At 47.8% G+C, this 17,491-nt stretch overlaps 1 protein-coding gene across 5 annotated transcripts; it reads left to right on the top strand.

Moving 5' to 3' along the window:
* The first annotated feature begins 1,250 nt into the window (after positions 1 to 1,250).
* SALL4 (spalt like transcription factor 4) lies at positions 1,251 to 16,856 on the top strand. 5 transcript variants are annotated; one of them, XM_068912133.1, is made up of 5 exons: positions 1,251 to 1,445; positions 9,908 to 12,442; positions 13,136 to 13,443; positions 14,580 to 14,678; positions 16,172 to 16,856. In XM_068912133.1, the coding sequence occupies exons 1-5, from the start codon at positions 1,376 to 1,378 to the stop codon at positions 16,175 to 16,177; spliced, it is 3,018 nt and encodes a 1,005-aa protein (XP_068768234.1). In that variant the 5' UTR covers positions 1,251 to 1,375; the 3' UTR covers positions 16,178 to 16,856. The 5 variants fall into 5 exon arrangements, with proteins under 5 accessions (XP_068768234.1, XP_068768232.1, XP_068768235.1 ...); XM_068912134.1 differs by lacking the exon at positions 1,251 to 1,445 and adding an exon at positions 1,870 to 2,214 and having other exon boundaries at positions 16,172 to 16,758; XM_068912135.1 differs by lacking the exon at positions 1,251 to 1,445 and adding an exon at positions 4,580 to 4,622 and having other exon boundaries at positions 16,172 to 16,758.
* Positions 16,857 to 17,491: the final 635 nt, after the last annotated feature.

Below are 17,491 nucleotides of genomic sequence, written 5' to 3'. Positions count from 1 at the left end.
TACCAGTGGGAAACTGAGGCACAGACCCTGGGAAATCGCCTGCTGATGAACACAAGGGCAAGGGTGTATTGGGTCCTGGGACTGAACCTTGGTCTGCTGAATCCATAACCAACGCCCTGCCCACCAAATCGACCTTCCTCTCCGGTTTCTTCCATCAATCCGTTTCATTTTTGATAGACAGATCCGGAAGGGGTTCAACGGGAAAACAAAGAGACACCATCTTCCCCACAAAAGATTGTTGCAATCCACATCCCCAAATATTCAAGGATCCTCACGTTTGTGGTTATGCAGGATCCCTTTGGCTTCCCCGGGCATCACAGGGGATGGAGGTGACTGTGCTGTGCGACACTCGGGGGCTTTGCAGCAACAGAAACGGGAGCCTCGGCGGAGCTGGGTGCTGCGATCCCGTCCAGCCAGCCGGGCGCTGCCTGCAGCGCGCCACCGCGCCCCAGGGGCCACCCAGGCGGGGCAGCATTTAAATCTGGCGCATTTACATATAGAAACGAACGGAAGACGGGAGTAAAAATAAAAATTAGTCCTCCACGGACTTCTGCAGTCGCTTAGTTTAGGCAAACATTTTCAATATGTTCCTATACACTTGCTTCATTTTTTTTTCACACAAATCTTTTGTGCTTTTTAACTTTTTTACTTCCTTTGAAAAACGCTACTGGCTCATATTTTTTCCAGCCTCCCAGAAAGTGCTACTTTAAAGAAATCTTTAGGCAAGTGAAACAACGCGAAGCGTAATTACGCGCCGTCTGGATCCGCTTTTAAAAGCGCTCTAACTTGCCACAGCATCACCCTCCAGGAGACCCCCCCAGTTTCGCCCACTTGGACAATCAGTGCTCTTTCCTGTTCAACCTTATCTCACGACAAAGGGAAGAGCTAGCTAGCGCAGTCCCGGGCTGCTGCTTGCTTTCCGAAAAAAAAAAAACCAACAACTTTAAAACACAATATAAAAAGCGCAGGTGAGATAACAAAGGTATTGTTGTCCCCCGCCAGCCCGGCTTGTTTGTTTACTCCCAAAGATGGATCCCGCCGCCTGCTCGCAGCGCGGAGGTGCGCGGAGGGCCCGGCGCAGCCCCCGCCTTTGTGCCCGCCCGGGCGGGCCGGGCCGAGCCGTGCCGGGCCGGGACTACAAGGCCCAGCGTGCCCCTGGGCGCCCTGATCAATGGACCTTATTTGAATAATCTGTGAGCCTTTGGACTCAGGCCAATCAGCTGTCAGGGACCCATGATAAATCGCAATGCATTATTGATAATCATAATTACTCTGACATGCGCATTCCGCCCAATGGGGGTAATTTCCCAACTCTAGGAATTTGTTGTGAAGAGGAAAATAATTGCTACTATTTTGCTCCCGATGCTGGTGCACCATGTCGCGACGCAAGCAGGCGAAACCCCAGCACATCAACTCCGAGGAGCAGCCTCCAGATGCTGCAAGTGGTAAGGCGCAAAGTAAGGCGCGGAGCCGCGGCGAGTCCCAACTTTTCCCTGATGCGCGGAGGAGCCGCCGCGGAGCGCAGGGGCGTTTTCTGGGGGGCCTTTTTCTCCCCTCGTGCCCCCCTCTCCGGCTCCTTTTTCTCCCACGGGCTCCGCTCGGAGCCCGACCCCCCAAGTACCCGCTGCCCCCCTGGGGCATTTAAATCCCCGCGACCCGCCGGGGCCCCCGCGTGATATTGTTCCGCGGGGCAGAAAGGGGCGACGGCCCCTCTTTATTTCCTGGGGGGGGGGGGTGACTCGGCTTGGAGCCGCACAGCGGAGCGCGGGGCCGCCGTGGGGGGGTCCCTCGGCCGGCCGGGCTTCCGCCCCCCCCCGGTATTCCCCCCCCCCCCCGACGCGGCCCCGCGGAGCCTGCGCCGGCCCCCGCGTGGGGGGCGCGGGGCTGCGGCGGCCCGGGCGCGCCCGCCGGCGCTCCGCGCGGGGTGCAGCCTGCAGGGGAGTGCGCTCCAAACCCTCCCCGAGGTGGAAAGGCTTTCTTTTTTGAGGGGGGGAGGAATTGCAAGCCGTCTCCTGAGGGTTAGGAAATGACTCGAGTTTAATTTCCCCCGATCTTTCTGTTTAATACTTTATCGGTAGTTAAGTGAGGATTTTTGTGGGGCTTAAAAACAAAAAAAACGCTTGGACTATTTTTGTTGGAGATCACAATCGCCCTGGACCTTTTGTAGCTTGACCTCCAGCCATCTTTGATTTCCGACTTCCTAAAATAACTCCGGTGAGCTAATGTGGGGTGTGCGTGAGCGCTTTGTATTTGCGTGGAGTGGGGGATTTCGGTACCGCAAATCACTGTCCCTCCTTTTAGGTGCTCTTGCAGATCTGTGTCCCGCAAAGGAAAGCGGAAAGTATATATTTGACTCAAATTATCCCAGAGCTCTGCGTTGGGGTGGGCACGGAGGGGGAGGGGATGGAGGGGCAGTTGGTAGCCAGAGCGCCCCCCCCCCCCCCCCCCGGAGCCCGCCGGAGCGGAGCGGGGGTCGGGCCCGGGACCGTGCCAGGCTTTCCGCGGCAGAGCAGCATCTTTCCGCAGGGGCCGGGCGGCGGGGCCGGCCGCCCCCGGGGTCCAGCCCGGGCTCATCCGGCAGCCCAAAAGGTGGAGGCGAGCGGCGCTGCCGGGGCGCGGAGCGGGGCTCGGGCGGACGCGTCCCGCGTGGGGAGAGGGGGAGGCTGGTCTGTGGACTGAGCTGGGCTGCGCTTCTTAAGAATCGTTTTGACTGTTGAGCCTAAACCTTTTAGTATCTCCCCCAGGACCTTTTTTTTGGGGGGTGGGGTGGGGTGGGGGACTCTCTGCCTTCCTAAGGGGCTGATTTTGGTTCTCTTCCCTTCCTAGAACTGATCAATAGCAATGCACATTGCAGGCGCTCCTTATTCCCAAACCGCAGGAGGTTCGGGCTCTTAATTTTTTTCCTCCCCCCTACTCTTCTTTGAGTCGAAATGTGCAATTGTTGGGTCCGGTTAATGGTGACTTAAGAAACAGCAAGCTGGCCAGAAGGCAATAAATCCCATGTTTAATGCATGACTGTTTTCCTTTGTGCATATGGTTAGGTTGGGGGATGGAGGTGATGTTTCCACATGTAAATCTCTGCCCACTGCTGGAAAGCCACCTCCGGGGCTGCGCTGAGACAAAAGGGTTAATAACTCCTGATGCAGCCCGCTCGGGGCGGAGGGGGGGGTGCGTGTTGGGAGGGGAGGGTGGCTACACACCGTCCTCTGTGGGGCAGTGGGCAGCTGCTTTTTTGTTGTTGTTTGGGGGTAGTTTTTTTTTTTAACTCCTCTTTTTAACAGCGACACCCTCAATGAAAATCCTCCGGGAGTGGGTGCAGCAGCTGCACGGGCCGGCGGGCTTGGCTAAGTTGTTGCCCCGCCGAGGGGCTTCCCTCCTGCCTGGGGCCGGTTTTGTAGGTCGAGGTGCTGGTGCGGGGCCGCTGGCGGTCGCCAGCCCCTGGCTGGCAAACGCTGCCGGGGGGGGGGGGGGGGGGGGGGACGGAGCGCCGGCGCTGCGGGCGCCGCCCCGCGGCCGCGCTCCGCGGTGCGGAGGGGGCGGCAGCTCATGCCCCCCCCCCCCCCTCCGCGGCGGGCCGGGGCCGGGGGGGTCCCGGAGCCGCAAGCGCCGGGGGGCGGCGGGGTCTGCCGGCGGCCGCTCCCGCGGAGGGCCGGGGCGGCGGCGGCCAGCGCACATCTCCCGCTCAAACGCCCTCCGGCCGCGATCTCTGCGCTCTCGGAAATCAAAATCCAGGCTCCGACCTCGATGGCTCCTATCGCCCGCAAATCTTCAAAATAGTCTAGATGTTCCCTGTTCTAGGTGTGCCCTTAGTGATGTGTGCCCCAAGTGATGAAGCTGCATAACAAAGTCAAAATACCTCCAGAGATTTGTCTGGGAAATTATCGAGTATAGGCATAATTGTAATAATAAAATCAAGCCCTTATCTCCTGCTTTGCAAGTGTTCCTTTGCAAAGCGATTTGGGACCCACCTCTGTGAACAATGCAGCGTGTTAAGAGACGGTTCTGCGAACCTGGTGATCAATTAACAGGTCAAAAAATCAGCAGGTGGTCACTTGAGAATAATACTACATACTGAAAATTAGCATTTCCACAAAAGGGGTGAAAATACCCATTGTGCTGGATTACTGCCATTAAAAACCCGCTCCAGTCTTTAAAAGATACAATATCAAACCCCAGCTTCGCTGGCTAAAACCAGAGATTTCCGTGTTCCGATTCCGCAGATCGTGCTTCGATCTCTGCTAAAGCTGAGGGGGCCGGGCGGGTTGGGGGCGATGTTTAAGGAAGAAATCCAAGTTTGGAGCTTGGCCGAAACTAGGCTTGGCGGGGCCGGCGGGAGGAGCCCGCGGGCGCGGAGCGGCCGCGCTGCCCCGCGGAGCCGGCCGCCCTTAGCGGCCCAGCGTTGGCCTTAAAGCGAGGGAGCCGCTAGGCGCTCGGGGCGCGGGGCCATGTGCGAAGGGAGCCGGAGGGGTGGGCGGGGGGGATGCCGGCCTTGTTTTTCCTTTTACGTAAGTGAAACATTATATTGGTTGTAGTGCTCGAGTCCTTTTGCTGGGCTCGGCGGCATGTGACGTTTTGACAGAGCTGCTGCTCTAACCTTTGCCTCCTCCTGCTTGCTGTGGGTGGTAAGTTGATGTCAGGCTTACAATTAGGACTCTCATGCAATTGACCTTGGCAGCGGGGTTTGTGCCGTTTAGCTCGGTCTTAAACACTGTCCTAGTGTTAAGTGTGGGCTTGGGCCGCCGTGTTTATAGCTGGGGGCCGCGGGGGGGGGGGGGGGGGGGGACAGGAGCCGCCGTGGAGCAGGTAGCGGCCGCGGCGGCTTCCTCTCCTCGGGGGAGCCTCTGCCTTCGTGCCCTTCCTCGCTGGCTTGAACCAGCCTTCAGAAACATCCTCTAGCCTGAATTTTTTTTTTTTAAATGTTTCTAATTGCGGGCAGTGCTCGCTTTGCCGTGCGGCCGCGGAGCCGGCTCCGCTCCCGCGTGGCGCCTTCTGCCGGCGGCGCCCGCTGGCGACGGCGCCGCCGGGGCTGCCGGAGGCCGCGCGGCCGCGCAGCGCTGCGCGGGGCGGCGGTGCCCGCCGGCGGCCTCGGCGCAGCCCCGCGGCGTGCGGCTGCCGCAGCTTTCGGGGGGGGGGGTGCGCCGCAGCAGGTAACGTGCCGACGTTTTAAGGGGGGTTGTCACGGCTTTCGGTAATTTTGTGAGTTGTTGTTGTGTTTTTTTGTTGTGTGTGGTGTGTTTTTTTTTTTTTTTAAGCCCTTTGAAACTCCGTCAAAAGGTTCCTGGCGCCAGGACCGGGCGCAGGGGCCTGCCCTGCAGCCGGGGCCATGCCCACGGTTTGAAACTGGAAATTTACTTCTCTGAGCTTAACTTTTCCCGTGTCTTTCATCACCTCTAGCTTGTCAGATCAGTTTGTTCACATCTTTTTTTTTTTTTCTTATTTTCTACCCGTTGCTTAATGTTTCTCTTTGGTAGGGGATAATCAAAAATCGCATAGGTAGGTCGGTAGGTGGCTAAACCATAACTAAAGCCTTGAGAGAAAACGACCACTGTTTAATGTACTTTCAGGTGAGATGTAACGCGTTTCTGGCTTCTTCTTGGGTAAAACGTTGATTTAATTCAGTGTAGAAAACCTTAAGTAAGGCCTTTGGAATATTTCTCAATAAGCAATCAGTCAAATGTATTTAGCTTACTCAAGTACATTTTGATAGTTGTAGTTGTAGAAAGTATGTTTAAAACGGTGTGATATAGTGGGGGGAGAGGGGAAACTTTTTACAGTTTAAAGTTCCTGAAATGTCCTAAATTTTCCAGCTGGGATTAGCAGGAAGGAAAAAAAAAATCAAGGAAGCACAACCTCTTGAGAGGACTGAGGAGCTGGTGGCAGAAGTTTTCACATTTAAGGACAGATACTTTCTAATCCTTTGTGTGTTAATTTTAGCTGCAAGTGCATGGTCATGCTGATGTTGAAGTACTAAAGTTGATCAAACCTAGTCTATGGAAAAAGTAACCTCACCAAAGGAATTACATTCTTTCTAAAGAAAAAGAAAATAAAAAAGCTTGAGCTCTGAGCAATTCCTCCTAATTCAAGTGAAATAAAATTTTATCACAGTTGAAAAAAATCAGGTCACTAATTGCTCAGATGAGTGGTAGACTAGCACTAGCAGCACCCTTTCTGAAATCAAATCAAACCAGATGAAGACTTATTTTACTCCTCACCTAATGATTCCCACCAAAAATTAATTCGAGCCCTGTGGACTTTATCAGCCTTCCTTGTCGATGACCGCCTTGTCCTACACAATAGTGGATTTTTTTCCATCCATTTGCCAGTGATTCAATCTAACCCCCCTGCTGGGTTTACTGCATTCTTCTAACTTATTGGATAACTAGATGCTGAGAGATAACATTCCTGAAATTCGGGGGTGGGGAGATAAAAAAAAAAAAAAAACAGTAGAAGGTCTATCCCTGGGAAGCCTTTGGAGAGGGTTAACTTAAGTGCACAAGCAATTGTCCTAGCAGGACCCTCTTGCTCCTCGGTAAATACTATTACAGTATTTGGACAGAGCTAGCCGCAGCTGTAGGCACATGCACAGGGAGCTTTCTTTGCAGAGAAGCAAGCCCACGTTTTAAGATCGTTAAATACATGTCACTGATAACTGCTCAGGGTGGGGGAGGGAGGGCGGCCCATGGTTTTTTGGTAAATGAGGTGCTCTGGTTGCAGACACTTAGTGCTCCTTCAAGACTTGGAAGAGGGTGTAGCTAGAAATTAAGATGAAGAGTTTCAGAGAAGCTTTTTCTTTTCTTTTTTTTTCTTTTAAAGAAACAGTAAACTGTTCCTTCGTTATTCCAGCTACACACAATATTTGAGCATCCTGTTCTTACAGTCTATATCTCCTAACCCTTTGGAGACGGGGGAAGCTATTATCCTCATTTTTGCTTAGGTGGAAGGGAAATAAGGCAAAACCCCTAGGGAGGGGCCCTATCATGCAGCAAGTCAGTACAAGCTGGGAAGTGAAGTCGTTTGGAGTCCTGAACCAGTGCCTTACTGTCAAACAGGGCAACCGGAAACCGAGATGTGTGACAGTGACAGTGCCAGTGCTAGCTGGCTGCCGCAGGGCCGCTAGCCTGCCTGCTCGTGCCTGGTGCACATGCGTTCAATTTACTGCAGTTTCTCTCCCTGAGGTGCTGACTGATGCTTAGGACCATATAAAACATCTCTCCCTCCTTTGCATTATTAAAATTAGGAACAGGCCCTGTGGTGGAGTGTGCGAAAGGGGGGGCTTTGGATTTAGTATGGTCTTTTGTCAGTGTAAAAGTAGACAAACAAGAAGGTACTATCAGCACAAGGGAGATAAAGAATCATACACTCTAAAGTAGTTAAAGTGTGAGGACGTGTCTACATGTGGTTATTGTGGAATATCTCCTTGTGGTGGGCAGCAGTCTTCAACGCAAGTATCTCTGTTCTGCTTGAAGCAGAAGGGATCTGAACTGCAGTGCGAAATGTGTGCGCTCACTGAGGAGCGGCTGCAGAAGAGCTTTGTGCTTTCTAAAGCAAACCCTAAGGTTATTTTGCAGCACAGGGAGGCTGTACAGATGGGCTTGGGAGATTTGATGGCTGAGGTTCTAAATACTGGTGGATTAGGGGAGGGGGGAGGGTTTGGTAGTCTAACTTGCAGTTCTGTAAAATTCCTGTTGGATTGGAAGAGTTATAGTGAAAACATTCACGAAGAGCCCTCTCGAGTCCATGTACAGTATAGTTATGAAAGCTTCTTGTCTTTTTTAACACACATTACTTTCCTATTATATCTGCTCAGACTTGCAAAGATGGGAGTTTAAAAACAACCATTCTTGACCTCAGGTGACCCCATTTTATTGATCAAGTTTTCAATCATGTACTACTTATACTTGCGTAGTTGGCAGACTCGATTCCCATGTATATTTTCTCCATAGAATTGCATTAACTTTAGGGGGCATCGATTTAATGTTTGGGCTGGGAAAGGTATGAAAAACCTTTTTCCTGATTTCCTTCATTTGTGAAAGTTATTTTGGTTAAGCGGGCCAGGGGAGAAAGTGTTTCACTCTTCCAGCTGGACTATTTAGATGCAAAGGATCTGACCAGTTTTGATCGTAGTTGTGTTGAGAACATCTTTTTCTTGCTCTTCAAGGTGTTTTTGACTTGTAACACTGAAGCATACATGATTAACAGAATTGCATGTTAGAAACTTGAATTTATTGGTCTGCAGACCTTAGCATAACAGGTCTCTGGCACTTGCATTTTTCAAATCAATCTTAAAAAAAAAAAAAAAAAACTTATGTGCACTTTCCATCACTCAGTATTAAACATCAGAAGTTTGATTTGCTGACTGTATATATGTAATACCCTTGTTACCCTTGCAAATGTCAGGGTTTACAATGTCCTCCCCCACAGAGCTTTTCATGCCGCCCCAAAACAGTGAGCGAGCGTGCACGCCAGGGCTGCCGCTTGGACATGCTCGCCCTCCACCCTGCCATGTACAGGATATACAAGTGTATCAGATGTGTGGTTCAGTTGCACCTTTGAAACGAAAGCCGCAAAAGCTCTTGTGCTTGCAGAGTCTTTGGCTCTGTTTTTGAAGACAGCGTGGGCTTGTAACGTGAAATCGGAGATAAATCCCAAAGTGAGTTAGTGGAGACATGAGACTTGAATATAAGCGGTCTTGTACTGCAAGCTCTCCAAATTACTGAGGTCTGCAGTGTGCAATTAACGGTGAGTTACGGCATGTTTCCCCTGGTGTGGGCTGTTGGATTATCTGATGCCCTTCCTTCTTCCCCCTCGGTTGCATCAGCCTTGGGTTTTACCTCTTGAGTACTCCTGCTTCCTGCGCCCGGCGCCCTCGCTCCCCTTGAGCGCTCAGTGTCTGATGGGTTTTCTCTTTGGCGAAGGCTGGACTGGGCAGAAACATCCTGTTTTGGTTTAGAGTTTCTTTAAACCTCTGTTCCAGTTCTAATATTTCTCTGAATTATATTTCATTGTCTGCACACAAATTATGATGATCTGTGGGCACTGGTGGAGGCAGGTAGGAGTAGGCTTGCAAACTAGCTTTCTTATCCCTTCCTCTCCTTATTTAGTTGCATTTCTAATTTGTCTGCCTTTTATAGTATTCCAAGAAGGTTTAAAATTATTTCATGTAAATGCTGCAAAGAGGACTTGTTCGTTGGCTCTCCTAATCATCCATGACAACGTAGACTCATACCTGCATGTGGGTTTTGTCAGTTGATCACTTTTCTTTACTACTGTGACTTTTTAAGAATTATTTTTATATGGACTTACTTTTGAATATTTTAAAAGCAAAAGCAAGAAGCAAAATGTTTGATCAGCTGCCTTCAGTAGTAATTACCTCCATAATGGAGGAATGAATGCTGCTTCATATATCGGCGTTGAATTAAGAACTATGCTAAAGTTTTGGGTTAATAATCTTATATGAATTACTAGGAGGTTACTAACTATGAATTACTACCTGAAATAAAAAACACAAACTAAGCTTAATGTGATGTTCTGCTTTATATATTAGATGCCGTCTCTGTTTTGCTTTGGGTGGTGTTCCTTTTAACCTGTTTGCAGGGACTAACAGAATTACTGCGCTGTTCCATTTTTACCTGTATGAAGGGGCTTGCAGTGACCTTCTCTCTCCCTCGAGCCTTGTGCAATTTGTTTTATGTTGTTTTTTATGGAAAAGAGGACTGGGATGCAGGCTTTCTTGGGGCTGCAACTGAACTGGTAGCAAAGCAAATGCTAGGACTCCAGTTCTGTCTGCAAACTTGGTACCTGTTTCTTGCACCTGTAATTTGAAATTCTGGTCAAGTCAATGATCTTAAGAATAGGAAAAACTTGATCAAAATTTAGCTATTAATGTGACTTTCCTTGTATTTTTAAGGGAGTCCACAAGACGTCCCAGGTGACGGAGATGGTGAAATGAGTTCCAAAAGGTGCCGAACAGAGGAAACCAAAATCTGTGAGAAATGCTGTGCAGAATTCTTTGATCTCTCTGAATTCCTTGAGCATAAGAAAAATTGCACTAAAAATCCACCTGTCCTAATCATGAACGACAGTGAGGGAACCGTACCCCCTGAAAGCTTCTCTGAAGCTTCTCTGGGGAGCTTTTCAAGCGATCGACTGGACAGCAGGACACGCAAGGACGTTCAGGCAAAGGGCTGCACTGGCTCTATGGAAAAGAGAGAAGGGAAAATTGATGCTGAATCGATGGGAGGAATGTATCTTAAAATAGAGCCCCCTGTTACACCTGCCACTCCCGGGCTAAGCTATTTACCAAAATCCAAAGTACCTAACACTAATGTGACTTTGCAGACGATACGTGGCACTAAAGTGGCTGTGAACCAACGTACCTCTGATGCCCTCTCTTCCTCAGCAGCCAGTTTTAATGCCATTCCGATGATCCTCGAGCAGCTTGTGTGTTTGCAGCAGCAGCAACTCCAGCAAATTCAGCTGACAGAGCAAATTCGTATTCAGATTGCCATGATGGCTCCCCATGCCCTACACCCCTCTATAGCAGCTGCTGCTGATCCACTCAAAGCTTTGGGTGCTCATATGTCTCAGCAGCTGTCTGCTGCTGTTGCTTTGATCGGACAAAAAGCTGGGAGCCAGAGCCTATCACTGGAATCCTTGAAGCAAGGAAAACTACCTCATTCTAACACTGGCGTTGCGGCTGCCGGCTCTCTGGCTGCCGGGCTTTCCTCCTCCTTCCCCTTGAAGCCGGAGGCAAACAGAAGCTTCCCTGGTTCAATTTCTCGGTTCCCGAATCCTTTGCTACCTCAGTCCTCCAACTCCGTCATCTTCCAAAATCCACTTTCGGCCGTTTCTTCTGTAATAGATTCCTCGAAGAAGGGGAAAGGAAAACCTCCCAACATTAGCGTGTCTGAAAGCAAACCGAATGCTGCAGAAGAGCCTTTCTTCAAACACAAGTGTAAATTCTGCGGCAAAGTCTTCGGCAATGACAGTGCCCTGCAGATTCACCTCCGTTCCCACACTGGTGAAAGACCCTACAAGTGTAATATTTGCGGTAACCGCTTTACAACCAAAGGAAACCTTAAAGTGCATTTTCAGCGTCACAAAGACAAATACCCGCACATAAAGATGAATCCTTATCCGGTTCCTGAGCACCTGGACAATGTTCCCACTAGCAGTGGCATCCCCTATGGGATGTCTGTACCGCTGGACGAGTCTAACCTAATTGTGGATAGTAAGCCTCTCCTTACAACCCTGCCTACCTCTGTGGCTACCAGTGTTCCTCAGAACGTCTCCAATCTAGCAGGCATCAAGGAGTCTGTCACTGGTACGTTCTCAAGTGACCTGCCATCAAGGCCTTCTCCAGAAAGCGAAGGTGGCTCTTCCTCATCGGGGGCAGTTGGTCATGAGTCTGGCACAGAACAGAGCTTGAATTCACCACAAGCAACCTGCAGCGTGAGCATCTTCCATGTAAGCGGGTCAAATGAGCAAGGTTCGGAGACATCAAAGCTTCAGCAACTGGTTGAAAACATTGATAAATCTACTGCTGACCCCAATGAGTGCCTGATCTGTCACAGAGTGCTGAGCTGCCAGAGTTCACTCAAAATGCATTATCGTACTCACACCGGAGAGAGGCCGTTCAAGTGTAAAATCTGTGGCCGTGCCTTCTCCACTAAAGGAAACCTTAAAACTCATTATGGTGTCCACCGGGCCAATACCCCTTTGAAGATGCAGCATTCATGTCCTATTTGCCAGAAGAAGTTTACAAACGCAGTTGTGTTGCAGCAGCATATCCGCATGCATATGGGGGGACAAATACCTAACACACCAATGCCAGAAAACGCCTGCGACAGTGCTGACGTGGATCCTGCAGTGGCTGAGAAGAACGGAGACGTCAGCCGCCCAGATGAGAACGTGGAAAGCATAGAGATGGAAGAGGACCTGGACTCTCAGGATGGCCCGAGGAGTTCTTCAAAGCCTCCTACTCCGTACGATGCACAATCAGATTCCCCGGCCACGGCAGCTGGTTTCTCTGGGATCGCAGCACTGGAGAATCAAATGAAAATTGTAAACTCTACCTTGAACTTGCAGCGGCAAAGTAGCTTGAAGTCTAGTGACAACGGCTCAGCAGAAAGCGATGGCATGACAAACGATTCTTCCTCTGTGGCGGGAGACCCAGATTATCAGAATGGCAGGAGTCCTGCTGCCTCTGAGTCCGCATCCCTCCACGCCCTGTCCCCAGCCAACAGCCAAGCTGAGAGCGTGAGGTCAAAGTCACCTAGCTTCAACAATCAAGAAGATGCAGGTGTGGGAAATAAAGCGGAGGGTCCTGACAACACATCTGCAGAAATGGAAGGGGTTGGTGCTTTGGATTTAACATATGGCAATATTGGTCGAAAGGTCATTAAAGAAGAACCTGGCTTACACTTTGCCAATGGAGAATATGGTGAGTTATTTGAAATGTTGGCGGTAGCTTGTGTGTGGTGGGTAGCACGGGGGGGAAACCCTTTTCAAAAGAACCAACAGACCCATCTCTACTTCTTCCTCTTTTTCCTCCCTCACTGAGAGAAGGGTGCATGCCCTAGAAAGTTGGTGGGGGGGGGGGGTGGGTTTTTTGCTTATTGTTTTTCTATGATATCAGATTCAAAGTTAAACCAAATTTAAAGTCTAAGTGCTCTCTTCCTCTGCAAGAGGGAGCACAGAGATCCCTAAAATAAATGAGGGCTGTGCACTTTCATAGGCTCACCTAATATCTCCCTGTAGCTCCCTAAAGCAAGCAGCTCTACGTTTGTGTTTCGTGGAAAACTGTTTAACCTGAGAATGTGGTGTTAAAACTTGGAAATATCTTGTGAGGGTTTTGAGCTTTTTAGCGCTGTGGTTGATATTGATCTAAATTTGATCAAAAGGGAGACTTCTTAACGCCTAATCTCACCAGTAAAAATAGGAATGAGCTGATTTTTCTGTCTGAACATACCTGCAAGCTTAATAGCAGTCCTGTCACATGGCTTCTGAGTCTGAGGGCTTTGTGAGTATGTTGTTCAGGCACGTGCCGCTACAAAAGGCAGGACTGGATATCTTAGGCCAGGTTTAAGCTTGAAAGCAGAAGGTGGAATAAATGTTATCTTCGCTCTCTTTCCAGGTCGAAATAGTATTCCAGCTGCTTTTGTTAGAGCCCCACCAGCCCTCATAAAAATGGAAATACCCAGCGAGCGTCCCATTAGCACTAGCCATTTCATTGGCCCACCGGCTCTCTCGCCTGGTGTTGCCCCGCTCCTCGTGCCACGACCGAAATTCTGCCGTCCGGCCAAACAGCACATCTGCACTACGTGTGGGAAGAACTTCTCCTCCGCGAGCGCCCTTCAGATTCACGAACGGACCCACACTGGTGAAAAGCCGTTTGCCTGCACCATCTGTGGGAGAGCCTTCACAACAAAAGGAAACCTGAAGGTAAACTACCCATTTTAGGTGTTTAAGTTGTGATTTCCTTTGTCAGGGAAAGTCATTCTAGAGTGGGAGACTATTGCTGATATTTGTCTGGCCTTTGAGGACAACTTGGATTTACTTATAGTTCCTCAAGTGATTATCTTTGACTTCTGTCTCTCCTTTGAGTTTCTTCCAGCAACCTGCTGGCTAGATGGTGTATTGGGATCACAATTAGGTCTCTCCTGTAGAAGTTTTACTACTGTCATTGATTTTCTTTCATTCCTGGATGGTAGGAGAAGATTTAGCCCTTATTGAACAGGTTGCTTTATTTTCATTTGGATTTGGAGGTATCAGGACATAAATTCAACTATTGAATGCAATAAAGTGACGTTTACAGAATACGTGCACTACACTTCATTGTTTGGAACAGCGTGCAGGACAAGAAGGAATAAAACTGAAAGAAGATATTCCTGAAGTGGTGCGGAGTCCTTGAGCGTTTGGGCCTAGGCACTTACTAGACAAATGCCTCAAGTCTGTCTGAATTGTCACGTTAATCCCCTTGTTCTGTAAGGGACTCATAGGTTCCTTATTCTCACAGTGGCTTCTCACTTCCCACGAGAACCTTTTCAAGCTCTCCAGTCTTTTATATAAGTGCTGATAGAGAGGAAAAATGCTTTGTCTTATGAACAATCATTTGCTGTTAAGTGCTAGCACTGTGTCTGCGGTGTGGAAGATTTTTAGCTTAGGTGTAATATATCTTCTGAATCCTTGGGGTCTTTTTGGTTTTTTTGTTTTGTTTTTTTCCATTTACTGGTATTTGGTGCAATCTGTTCACAAGAAGTAATGTGGTTTTGGTGGAGGAGGAAACCCAGCCAATTTCACTTACTCTAAGTGTAAAAACCCCATCCTACGAGCACTTTGGCAGTGAAATCTAAAGACCCATGGTTATGTACAGCTGTAGAATGACTGTATCCTACACAATTAAGGAAGAGAACAAAGACAGACAAGAACTAGCTAGTTCAATTAAATATCTACCTGAATGCAAATTGGGCACACAACTTCTCTTGAGCAACTTGGCTGTAAGCAAGGTAAAGCATGAATGTACCATACAAATGAAGTATTAATGATTCTCTTTACTTTCCTCCCTCCCTCCCTGAAAGGTCCATGTAGGAACTCACATGTGGAATAACTCTGCCAGGCGCGGAAGAAGGCTCTCAATTGATAATCCCATGGCTCTGCTGGGCAATGATCCCAAGAAGGTATCTGAAATGTTTCCAAAGGATATAATGCCTCCTTCGGTGAGCATTGACCCCACAGTATGGAATCAGTATGCAGCGGTACTCAGCAATGGCATAGCAATGAAGACTAATGAGATCTCGGTGATCCAGAGTGGTGGCTTACCTACCCTACCAGTCACCATTGGGGGTGGTTCGGCAATAAATACTGCTACAGTCTCCAAAATAGATGGGACCCAGTCTGGGACTGGTTCTGATATGGAGAAGGCCAGTGGTGCTGCTGCAGACAATGTGCCAAAACACCAGTTCCCTCACTTCATGGAGGAGAACAAAATTGCTGTTAGTTAAAAACTCTAGTGAAGTTGACCTACAAAAAGAACAAATATATATATATACACAAACATATATTTTTAAGAGATTCCACTTCAGCCTCCTATTTTCCTAGTGACGTGCAAATGATTTTATGGTTGTCTTTGTAAGAGTTGCCCAGAGTACAATCATGATATTGCTTTGCAAATAGTAAATAATAAAGAATAGGAACTCCTTCTATTTGGAAAGATGCGGGTCTTGCAAAGTAGTTCTTACTTCAATGACTTCAATGTTGTACAGCCTTACCGAAGTTTCTACAACTTGAAATTCCAAAGTTCAGAATATTTACCTCTTTGTTTAGAGTGAAATACTTGGGGGTTTGAACAGAGTGGAAACAACCTACTGTTAATGGAAAAGCTTATTTACTGATGACAAATGAAAACTATTAATGCGGGTAAATATCCTAGAATGTCTGCCACCCTTTTAGAAGTAGTCTTTCTGTTTGGTTTTTGGCTCTGTATGGTTTCTGAATGTACTTTTTACTATAATGGCTACAAAAACTACAAAAAAACCCTTTTTTTATATAAAAGTTCCTTTTTGCCTCAAGTTCTATGAAAAGAAAGTTACTGTTTTTCTTTAATCACTGCTCCGAAGGAATTGATTCTCTGTATTGTTGACTGCTGCTTATTTAATACTACTATTGGGACAGTCCTTCAAGAATAGTGCCAAAACTCCTACTTCCAAAGATGTGCAGTTTTTCCTAGATGTTTTATTTCATTACCGAGAGCCCCAAACAAGCATGGGTGGGTATGTATATACTTTTTTTTTTCCTCTTTTGAAAGGGAAGACTTGCCTTGGGAAGTCAGGTCTAAAAGCTCTGCAAGGAATCTTAGGTGACTGTTGCAACTAGGCATGGGAACTGGTTTCCTTAGCAAGAGACTTTTTTTTTTTAATTTTTTATTTTTGTTTGGGTAATGTAGAAGATCAGTCTGTGTAAACCTGTATTTAAATATGAAGTATTCATGCTTAGGTTAAATGTTTTGTGAGTTTTTGGATGGCGTTCCTACTCTGGTCATTAAGTTTCTTGGTGGTCTGTGAACTTGCATTCTACCAAAATGGTAATTAATGATCCATGTGTATTGTATGAAGGTTGCTGGGATAGTCATCTGGATTCTAAGTTATCTACCTCATTTTTTTTCCTTTTGTAGATGTAGTGTCTATTTTTCTATTAATGACCACTGTAATGAACTGAGATTCAAGCAGATGCTTCCATGCACTATCTGAAACCAAAACCTGATGTATTAGTGGAAGCACCTGAAGACTTACTGGACTTACCTTTCACTATTCCTCTAATGTCTGCTGGAACTGTATGTGTAATGGAATCTAAACTAGATTGGAAACTAAGTGTTTGGTATGAAAGGACTGAATGATGGAGAAAAGTCTGATTTTTGACTGCAGGAAGTCTTCAAGTCCAGTCTCCGTTGTGGAAGGCCCCAAAAATGCATATTACCAAAAGTTTGTGTAATGTTGTTGCACCTGATTCTTGCTTATGATCTCTGTATGCCGAGTTGTGCCTTTCCTGCTGGACTTGTAAGTAAGAACATACCAGTACCTGTTTACACTGTAAAATGGATATTGTTACATAGAACATGCAAAAGGCATCCCAATTGTCAAGTTTCTGCATTGTGAATGTATGACTTTTAAGAACTCTGTAGTTTTGAGTATCTACTGATGCGTTTCTGTTGACATTTTGAGAATAAATTTTTTGGGATGGCTTTTTCCACACTTAATGCCTAAACTTTTCTGGCAAAGCGTTTGTTTCCTGAAGAGCATGTTGAGTATGCAGCATGTGGTCTCTGTCCAGTGACTCTTTTTAAAAATCTATGCTGCTGGGTTATGCTTTTTCTATCTGTTTATTGAAACAAGATACTAGGTAACACTGGAGGAGTGCCTAGATTAGTTTCTAGGGAATAGTTGGGCTTTGGTAGGGGTTGATACTTGCCAGGAATGTCAATTCCCATACTAAATTAGAACCACAGCAATGTGCTCACTCTAGAAAGGGAAAGTAATGCCAAGTCATCAAATTGCCAATGTTTAGTGATGCCAGCTGCATAAGAAAACAAGAATAACTTTCCCTTATAGAGCAAAAAGAAAACTGAGCTCTGAACATCAGCCCTCAAGTGGCAAAAGAATAGTTAAGGTTCTGACACTTACTTACAACCTCAACTAGTGAATGTGTTTTGCTGTTGGAGGTGATGCTGGAGGAAAATGGTGCAGAAACAGTGTACGCTGATAAAACTGTTCCATTGGGGAAAGGCAAGGCTGGACCAATAGCAGCTGCACCCTGACTGAGGTGCCTCTTGCACAAGGCTAGTGCTGGAGGGGGGAAAAAGGGCATTTGCTCTCTAGGCTCTGCCAAAGTTGTCAACAGAGCCAGGAGCTCTGAAGGGAGGAAAAGAGGAGGGGAAAAGGAGGGAAGGACAGCTGTGAAGTGGCCTAGCAAGGTGGACAAAGAAAATTAAGGAGCA

The sequence above is a fragment of the Struthio camelus genome, chromosome 18, assembly GCF_040807025.1.
Source record: "Struthio camelus isolate bStrCam1 chromosome 18, bStrCam1.hap1, whole genome shotgun sequence".
In the NCBI taxonomy this organism is placed as follows: domain Eukaryota; kingdom Metazoa; phylum Chordata; class Aves; order Struthioniformes; family Struthionidae; genus Struthio; species Struthio camelus.
Note: the sequence above shows the minus strand (reverse complement) of the source record. Positions and strands in the feature narration are given on the sequence as shown.